This window comes from Trichechus manatus, unplaced genomic scaffold, assembly GCF_000243295.1.
Source record: "Trichechus manatus latirostris isolate Lorelei unplaced genomic scaffold, TriManLat1.0 scaffold00113, whole genome shotgun sequence".
NCBI classification, from domain to species: domain Eukaryota; kingdom Metazoa; phylum Chordata; class Mammalia; order Sirenia; family Trichechidae; genus Trichechus; species Trichechus manatus.
The window spans coordinates 8636149-8646116 of NW_004444049.1; the positions used below are offsets into that span (position 1 = coordinate 8636149).

Sequence of the window (9968 nt, forward strand, 5' to 3'; positions counted from 1 at the left end):
TACTAGGTATTCAAAGAAACAGGAAAATACAACTGATATGAGGAGAAAAAACACAACCAATAGCAGCAGACCTAGAACTAACATAAATGATAGAATTAGTAGACAAAGACATTGAAACGGTTGTTATAACTATATTCCATATGTGCCAGAACATGGAGAAAAACATGAGCCCATCAAGGAGAAATACGGAAGATATGAAAAGGACGAAACAGAACTTCTAGAGATGAAAAAAAAGTCAAATTAAAAATACACTGTATGGGATTAACAGCAGATTAGATACTACAGCAGAAAAGACTAAAAAATTTGAAGACACAGCAATATAACTGTCAAATTCTACCAAACGTTTAGGAAGAAATAATACCAACTCTATACAAATTCTTAAAAATAAAACAAAAGAAGGAGCACTTCCCATTTCACCATATGAAGCCAGCAGTACCCTTATAGTGGAGCCTAGTGGGGACGCTAACTCCTACTCTAGCCCAGCAGTAATGAGGTATCCCTCCCTGCCCCCAGGTGTCAATGGAGGCCCAGCAGGGAACCTGGATTTCCACCTCCACCTGTCAGTATCAAGTTGATACCTCCCTTCTCCCATCAGCACAGTGTCAGGGAAGGCCTTCTAAGATAGAAGACTTAAATAAGATTCAGTCTTATGACACATACCCAAAATGTCCACAATACAATAAAAAATCACTCATCAGTATACTAAGAACCAGGAAAATCTCAACCTAAATGAGAAAAGACAATCAACAGATGCCAACACTGAGATGACACAGATTTTGGAATTGTCTGATAAGAATTTTAAAGTAGCCATCATATAAACACTTCAATGAGCAACGAGCTAGAAACAAATGAAAAAAATAGAAAGCCTCAGCAAAAAAATAGAAGATAAAAAGAAAAACCAAATGGAAAACTTAGAACTGAAAAATACAATAACTGAAATGAAAAAACTTGATGGGCTCAACAGGAGAATGGAGAATACAGAGGGATGGATGAGTGAACTTGGAGAGAGAATAGAAATTACCCAACCTGAACAACAGAGAGGAAATAGTTTGGGGGAAAAAAAATGAACAGAGCCTACGGAACCTGTTGGATGATAACAAAAGATCCAACATTAATGTCACCAGAATCCCAGAAGGGGAGGAGAAAGAGAATGCACCAGAAAAGTATTAGAAGAAATAATGGCTGAAAATTTCCCAAATTTGTCAAAAGCCACAAACCTACAGATTCAAAAAGCTGAGCAAATCTCAAATAGGATTAAACCCAAAGAAATTCATACCAAGTCACATCATAATCAAATTTCTAAAAACTAAAGACAGAAAAAGTCTTAAAAGCAGACAGAGAGAAACACCTCATTACCTATAGGGGAAAAACGATTATAATGACAATGGATTTCTCACCAGAAACCATAGAGGCCAGAAGGAAATAGCACAACATTTTTCTGAGTGCGGAAGGTGTTGAAAGAAAAGAATTATCAATCCAGGATTCTACATATAGTGAAAATATCCTTTAAGAATGAAGGAGAAATCAAGATAATCTCAGATGAAGTGAAACTAAGAGAATTTATTGCCAGCAGATCTACCGTAACAGAACGGCTAAAGGAAGTTCTTGAAACAGAAAGGAAATGATAAAAGAAGGAATCCTGGAACATCAGGAAAGAAGAATAACAACAACAACAAAAAAAAAACCACATTGCCAGTGAGTCAATTCCAACTCACAGAAATCTTACAGGATGGAGAAGAACTGCCCTGTAGGGTTTCCAAGGCTGTAAATATTTACAGAAGCAGATTGCCACATCTTTCTCCTGTGGAGTGGCTGTGGGTTTGAACTGCTGACCTTCTGGTTAGCAGCCGAGTGCTTAACCACTGAGCAACCAGGGCTCCTTGAAAGAACAAGGAAAGAGTAAAAATATGGGTAAATACAATAGACTTTCTTTCTCCTCTTGGGTTTTCTAAATTGTTTGATAGTTAAAGTAAAGATTATATCATTAACTGATGTGGTTCTCAATTATATAGAGAAAATATTTAAGACAATTATAACAAGAGGACAAAGGGAGGTAAGGTTTCTACACTTCACTTGAACTGGAAAAATATCAACACCAACAGACTGTGATGTACATATAATGTAATACTGAAGAAAACACTAAAAAAATCTGCACAAAGAGATACATATACTCAAAAACACTATAGGTAAATCAAAATGGAATTCTGAAAAATGTAAAATGTTCCTGTAGCCAATAGGGAGGCAGGAAAAAGAAAACAGAGAAACAAAAACAGAGGGAGCAAATAGAAAATAAAAAGGTAGACTTAAACTCTAACATGACAATAATTACATTAAATGTAAATGTTCTAAATACACGAATTAAAAGACAGATATTGAAAAAATGGATAAAAAATATAACCCAACTCTATGCTGTCTACTATATGACCCAACAATTGCACTCCTGGGCATTTATCTGAGAGAAATGAAAACTTTGCTGATATGAAAACCTGTTCATCAATGTTCAAAGCAGCTTTATCTGTAATAGCCAAAAACTAGAAATAATCAAAATGTCCTTCAATAGATGAATGTTTAAATAAACTGTGGTACTTTCATACCAGAAAATACTACTCAGTAATAATAAAATGGAACAAGCTATTGATATAGGCAACAATTTGGATAGATCTCAAGGGCATTATGCTGAGTGAAAAAAGCCATTTCCAAAGGTCACATATTGTATGATTCCATTTATATAACATTCTTGAAATGGTAAAATTATAGAGATGGGAAACAGATTAATGATTGCAAGGAGTTGGGGAAGAATCAAGAGGGAGGTAGGTGTGGCTATAAAAGGTAGCATAGAGATCTTCCTGATTATAGAATAGTTAATGTATCTTGACTGTGATTGTGGTTACCGGAATCTCTGGATTATGAATGAGCTCTGTTCCTAAATCTGCCTTTAAACTGAATTTGTACGTAAGTCAGAATAGTTAGGTACAGTTCGTATCTAATGTCAGTCAAATCTTTGCCTTAGTATATAGTATATAGTGTACCTTTCTATGCACAAGAACTTTAAAGAAACACTTCTAGATACACTAAAACATCTTCAACATAATAATACAGTAATAACGTTCTGATGCACATTGCAAAGTAGCGCCCATTTGTTATTATGAACCATTGTATGTATCTTGAATTTTTAAAATAATAGGCTTTACAGGGATTGGTTCATAACAATGGGCTGTATATAAATCGAATGTTCATAACCTGGGGACTGCCTATACACATGAGATATAAAGGCACAAAACTATACAAACACATTGTACTAATGTCAATTTTCTTGTTTTGATATTATACTACAGTCACATAAGATGTAACCACTGGGGAAAACTGGATAAGAGTACACCAGACTTCTACGTAGTATTTTTGCAACTTCCTGTGAATCTATATTTCAAATTAACAAGCTGAAAAAATCAACTGAATTTTCATATTCTAGCACTTAGCATTATGCTAAGTGAAAGAATCTAGATTCAAAATGCTACGTATTGTATTATTCCATTTATGACATTCTGTAAAAGGCAAAACTGTAGGGACAGAAAACAAATCAGTTGTTGCCAGGAGCTGGACGGAAGGGTAGACTCAAAGGGGTATGGGAGAATTTTTGAGTGATGGAACTGTGGCTGGTTATACGACTACATGTGTTTGTCACAGTCGTAGAACCGTACACTAAAAAATGAGAATTTTACTGTATGTAAATTATACTTAAAAAAACAGAACTCTTAAAATTGTGTGGTATTAGGCTAGTGGATCCTAAACTTGCTTGTATCTCAGAATCACCTGAGAATCTTCAAACCAAATAAAAACCCCAAACCAACCAAACAAACAAAATTCCTAGATTCCACTAGATTTACACCGTACAGATGTTACATTATAAGGAGTTCAGAAAGAGGGTGGATGCATGAAAAAATTCTGTAATCGCAAAGACTCTTTGACATTTTATAAAACTGGAGTGCAGAAGAATAAATAACAACTATTTAAAGTACTGCTAAATACTGCTCAACTCCATTGAAAACAAAAGGTCATTATTTGGTTGCCAATCTAAGTAAGTCTTTAAAGAATACTGCTAGCAGTCAATTCTAAAAGTTAAATTTTTTACAGCACTGGTGTCTAATAGGTAAACTACTTTTTTAATAAACTAAGTATCATGGAGCAACCTTTAAATGTAAAGTAAAATCCATATTGAAATGTGAGCAGAATGTAAACACAGACAATGTTTTTAGGAACAGTTAAATAAACGGTGACATGAATACTAATTAACACCACCTAACTTAACTGCAGAGCCCTGGTGGCACAGTGGTTAAGAGATCGGCTGCTAACTAAAGGCTGGCAGTTCAAATCCACCAGCCGCTCCTTGGAAACATTTCTATTCTCTCCTACATGGTTGCTATGAGTCGGAATCTACTCAGCGGCAACGGGTTTGGTTTTTTTTTAACCGCTGGGAGTCAGCTTCTTGTGCAACATTCCTAGTTATTCTAGAGGACTAAAGCAGAGGGTGGTGGGAGTGCCACTGGCCTTGCATTAACCTCAGTTGGGAAAGGAAAACAAAAGAACTCAAGGTAGACAGGATGCTGTGAAAAGGCCCCCTTATTTGCTTCTTTTTAGCTCTACCTTTTTCTCCCTCAATGTGCTGAATAGCCAACATCAGGGGAGAGGCTCAGAAGGAAGGCCTTTGAGCACAGAGCAAAGAATTGAGAACTAGCTGCTCCAGTTCCCTAATCCATGCAAATCACTGATCCTGCTCCTTTAGAGAGGGTGGGAAACCAGAATGAATTGCTTCAAATGAAGGCCCTGTGTGAATAAGTAGGGGTTTGTTAGCCAAGGGGGTCATGACAGCTAACAGGCATATATGATTGAACAACTGCCTCCCCATGCCGCTCCCCAAACAGCGAGCTGCTCCTTCTGCTGGCAAGGTTGGTCCCAGCTGCTGAATTCTAACTCATAAAACAGCCATAAAAATGCATCGTCTTATCCTAGGGTCAGGCTGACTTGTGAGACTTTGCATAAATGTTAAAGAGTGCTTAGCAGAGTCAAGGGGACAGAACAGTCAGTAAATAATTGATGTCTAATTGATTAAGATGACCTGAAATTCGTTTCCCTGACAGATATTGGGGGTAGGAAGAAGGATGTAATTCCAAGAAGTATTTTGCCCCTAGATATTAGGTTTTCTATTTTAAAATAAAGAAGAAATGAAAGTCTTCCAGAAAGTTTCTTAATTTTTTTTTTTTGTGCCTTTGTTTTCTCTTCTGAGAAACAAGCATAACAATTATACCTAATGCATAGCACTATGGTGCAGATTAAATAAGCTAATCATGCAAGATGTCTTAGACCATGGCCTGTTACATAATAGATACTCATATCAGCTGTGATAATTATTATTCTAAAAAGTGAAAAGAAGCCAAACGCAAAAGAGCACACTTTATATGATTCTGTTTATATGAAATTCTAGAAAATGGAAACTAATCTATAGTAACAGAAAGCAGATCAGTGGATGCCTCAAGCTGGGAATCAAGGGAAGGATTGACTGGGAAGTGCAGAAGAAACTTTTGGGGGTGATGGCAATGTTTGAAATCTTGACTGTGGTGGTGATTACACAGGTGTATACATTTTTCAAAACTTAAAATAAATGGGTACAATTTATGGTATGTAAAGTACCCTACTTCCACCCCACTCCTCCCCCGCCCTGGCCAAATGTAGTAGAAGTCTCTTGGTACATGAATTCTATGAAGCCGTTCAAACCAAAAAAAGGGTGAATTAATGGGTTCAAAAATTCTTAAAGTAACTTGGTCAATAGGTAAAAAGAGAAAAATGAAAACATTGCTCCTCTTTAGCTTATTTAGTTTTACCACAATGCTGATTAGATTCACTGACACTTTAGAAAGGTCCTATTTATTTTGGGGGAGAAGCTTAACCTGGCTTGGTATTATTTACTCGTTGCAGTGCAAATCTACCTGCGTTGAACTCGGGATCATTTTCGAGTATGATCACAGCTCCTTCTACAGCATCAACTGCGCTCCCTCCTTCCTTGAGGATATTGTAACCCACGGTGGCAGCTCTCATGATCCCCTGGCGCACACACTCTTTTCGATCCTTCGAGATATTGCTGGATCCGCCTCCATGGACCACGATGACAGGATTCATGTTGCCAGATCCTAGGGATCAGGAAGACCAAAGCGTCATTCCAAAAGGGTACAAGAAAGCCCTCTGGTGCGTAATCTCCTCGGGAGAGCTTGTTGGGGACAAGGTTGAGTTTCTACTCTGGGAGAGTTTGCAGCCAGAGGCAATGACCTGAGACCAAGTGGTATGGACTGAATTGTATCCCCCAAAAATATGTGTTGTAATTCCTAACCTCTATGTCTGTGGCTATAATCCCATTTGGGAATGGGATGTCTTCGTTATATTAATGAGGCAGGATTAGTGTAGGGTGTGTCTTGAGTCAATCTCTTTTGAGATATAACAGATTAAACAAGCAAGTGAGAGAAGCAGAGATGGGGTAAGATAGACGCCAAGATACATGGAGATCTCCTAGGAAGTAGAAGGCGAAGAGATAGAGCTCACAGAAACAGAGAGCCTTCCCCGAGAGCCGGTGCTCTGAATTCAGAGTTTTAGCCTCCTAAACTGTGAGAAGATAAATTTCTGTTTGTTAAAGCCATCCACTTGTGGAATTTCTGTTATAGCAGCACTAGATAACTAAGACAGAATTTGGTACTGGAAGAGTGGAGTGCTGCTCTAACATATACCTAAAATGTGGAAGCAGTTTTGGAATTGGGTAATGGGTGGAGGCTGGAAGAGTTTTATGGTGCCTAATAGTAAAAGCCTAAATTGCCTTGAGGAGACTGTTGGCAGCGCTGGTGAGGGCTCAGAAGGAAGTGAGGAGAGCTACAGAGAAAGTCTCTATGGTCTTAGAGAACACAAATGGCGCCAGCAACAGAATGTAGACATTAAATGTGCTTCTGGTGAGGCTTTACAAGAAAATGATGAACATGTGATTGGACAATGGAGGATGGGTGATGCTTTTTATGCAGTGGCAAAGAACTTGTCTGAATTGTGTTCAAATGTTGGTGGAAGGTAGAACTTGTGAGTGATGAACTTGGATAACTGGCAGATGAGATTTCTAGGCGAGATCATAAAGGGGCCACGTGATTTCTCCTTGCTGCTTAATAGTAAAATGCAAGAGGAAAGAGATGGATTTAAAAATGAACTGTGCAAAATCATGAACAGAACTTAAAAGATTTGGAAAATTCTGTTGCACAAACTAAGAATTTTCACCAAGGACAAGGCTATGCAATCTTTTGTTAAAGAGGTTAAGCCTGTGACTGATGGATCTAACCAACTACTAGCTTAGACTGAAAGGGACAAAGAAAGAACAAAAGGAAAGCATGCTGTCTGCCTCTGGAATTCTATAGGCAGGAAACAGGCCACTGAGCTACATCTGTTGTCCTCCAAGAAAAGACAAGACCCATCCCTGGAGGAGCTTAGAGATCAGCATAACTTCCAGAAGGAGCACAGGAAGCAGGGCCTTTTTTGTTTCAAAGGGTGGGGCCACAGTCTCCTGGATCTCAAAGGGTGGGGCCACAGCCTCCTAGGTTTCAAAGAGTTGGGTCTTCACCAACTTGGTTCTGGAGTGTGGGGCTGTCATTAAGGTATGCCAGGAGGATGGGGCCACTATGCAAAGCTGAGGGGGCAGGGCTGCCATGCCCAAGGGGCAGAAGAATGGGGACTGCTGGGGCCGAGGGGGTGGGGTCACCACTCAGATGGACTAGGAAAATGGGGCTGCCTAAAGCCAAGGGAGAAGAATTGCCATCCCAGAGGGCCAAGAAGCTGGAGTTGAAGCCCAGGGCTGAAGGGCCTCCATCCAGAATCCAGACGGCGTGGCCAACACACAGAGTCTAGAGGGCAAGGCCACTGTTCAGATGGTCTCAGAGAAGAGAGGATTATTTTCAAGTCTTGAGAGCTAATGTAATTTGTTCTGCTGGGTTTGCTTGGTGCCCATTATCCCTTCTTTCTCTCCAATTTTTCTCATTTGTAATGGAAACATCTACCTTGTGCCTGTTCCACCACTGTACTTTGGAAAACAGATAATTTGTAGTCTAGATTTCACAGGTTCACAGATAAAGAGGAATCCTGACCCAGGATGGAATATGCCTAAAGTCTCACCCATATTTGATTTAGATCATTTACAAGATGAGATTTTTAGACTTGGAGTTGATTTAAGACTTTTGGGATGATGTGATGGGGTAAATGTGTATTGCATGTGGGGAAGGACATGAATTTTTTGGAGGCCACAGAGTGGAATGTTATAGATTGAATTGTGTCCCCCAAAAATATGTGTTCTAATTCCTAACCTCTAGGCCTACAGTTATAATCCCATTTGGTAATGGGCTGTCTTTGTTATGTTAATGAGACAGGATTAGTATAGGGTGTGTCTTGAGTCAAAGAGATTAAACAAGCAAGTGAAGGAAGCAGTGATGGGGTAAGATAGATGCCAAGACATATGGAGATCTCCAATGAACTAGGAAGCAGAAGCTGAAGAGATAAGGATCTTTCCCCAGAGCCCACAAAGACTTTCCCTAGAGCTGGTGCTCTGAATATAAATGTTTGTTAAAGCCATCCACTTAGGGCATTTCTGATACAGCAGCACTAGATAACTAAGAGACCTAGGATGGAGGGGGTGGGGTTTGGATCTGGTTTGAATTTGCAGGAAAATCTTAGGCCACCCCAGACAGGTGTCTCACATCTGCCTTCTCCCTGACTCCTGCCCGACCGGGCCTGGGGCACCTGCTGGCAGCTAGGTGGGCGGACGGGGGGCTCCCAGACCCAGAGCCTGCACCCCCTCCTCAGGGCTGCCTCCAGCCTCAGTCTCGGGAGACCTGCCCCCTGTCCCATGCTGGGCCACCCGCGTGTGCAGATGGGTGGCACCCGGGGGCAGAGCTCCCGCCCCTCCTCACGGGCTCCTCGTCCGGCCTCAGTTTCCCCAGAGACGTGTACCTGCTCCTGCCTACCCCCCACTCCCGCCGTGGGGCCCGAGGGCTGGATCTCCTCAGCATCCTCCCGTCTGGAACCCCGGCACCGAGGGAAGATGATTCCTGCCTTATGTAAAGGGCAGCTGCTCCAGCAGAACCGCCGACTTACCAAGCGACCCGCAGGCCTGGCCCCGGCTGCCGGGGCCCGCCTGCACACCCTCCAGGTTTCCCCGCAGGCCGGCCCGGCGAACCGCTCGGCCAGCAACCGTTCCGCCGCAACCGTTCGCGCGCCTGCGCACAGAGGCGGGGCCGGCGCACCGCTGACCGACTTCCCGCTGCGGCGGACTTCACTGTCACCTCTCACGTCTCGGGGTCTCCACTCCCGGCTCCGCTCTCGCCATCGGACTCCCTGAACAGGGACATCGCGACTCATCCACCCACGCGACCTTCCTAGCGGGATGCAGGGAAACCTCCTTTTCGTTATGAGGCTGGGGATGGGGCGAGATACGTGAAGTGGTTTGCCAAGGTTTCGTAATTGCAAATTGAAAAGTGCCACTGGACTCATTGAAATCCTTCCTCTGCCGGAGATGTTTGGCAGACTTGCTAGTGTTCGGGAAATGTAATTAAAAACAGTAATCTCCCGCCAACCCTAGAGAACCTCTCCACAAAAGTGGGAGAGAAAGAAAATCGTTTTATGATTGAATAAGCACTGAACTAGAATGTGATGTGATCACAATCTGCTAAAGAGATTTCAAAGGAAGAAATCTGACCTTTTATATAGTCAAGCAGATGCAGCCAATTTCATACACGTTCTCAAGATAAGAGTTGGAATGATTCCAAGGCAACAGGTTTGGTCCCCACCCCCCTCAAGATAAGGCGCCCTGATGGCGCAGTGATTAAGAGCTTGGCTGCTAACCAAAAGGTCGACAATTGGAATCTACCAGCAGCTCCTTGGAAACCCTCTGGGGCAGTTCT

At 41.5% G+C, this 9968-nt stretch overlaps 1 protein-coding gene across 1 annotated transcript in view; it reads right to left on the reverse strand.

The window, feature by feature from the left end:
• ASRGL1 (asparaginase and isoaspartyl peptidase 1) overlaps positions 1–9227 on the reverse strand; it is a 28673-nt gene extending 19446 nt beyond the window's left edge. Inside the window, exons 1-2 of the mRNA XM_004383852.2 lie at positions 9163–9227; positions 5982–6182 (exon numbers count right to left, since the gene is read on the reverse strand). Of these exons, the coding sequence (XP_004383909.1) occupies positions 5982–6171 (190 nt within the window). The 5' untranslated portion in view covers positions 6172–6182; positions 9163–9227. The remainder of the gene's footprint in view (positions 1–5981; positions 6183–9162) is intronic.
• Positions 9228–9968: the final 741 nt, after the last annotated feature.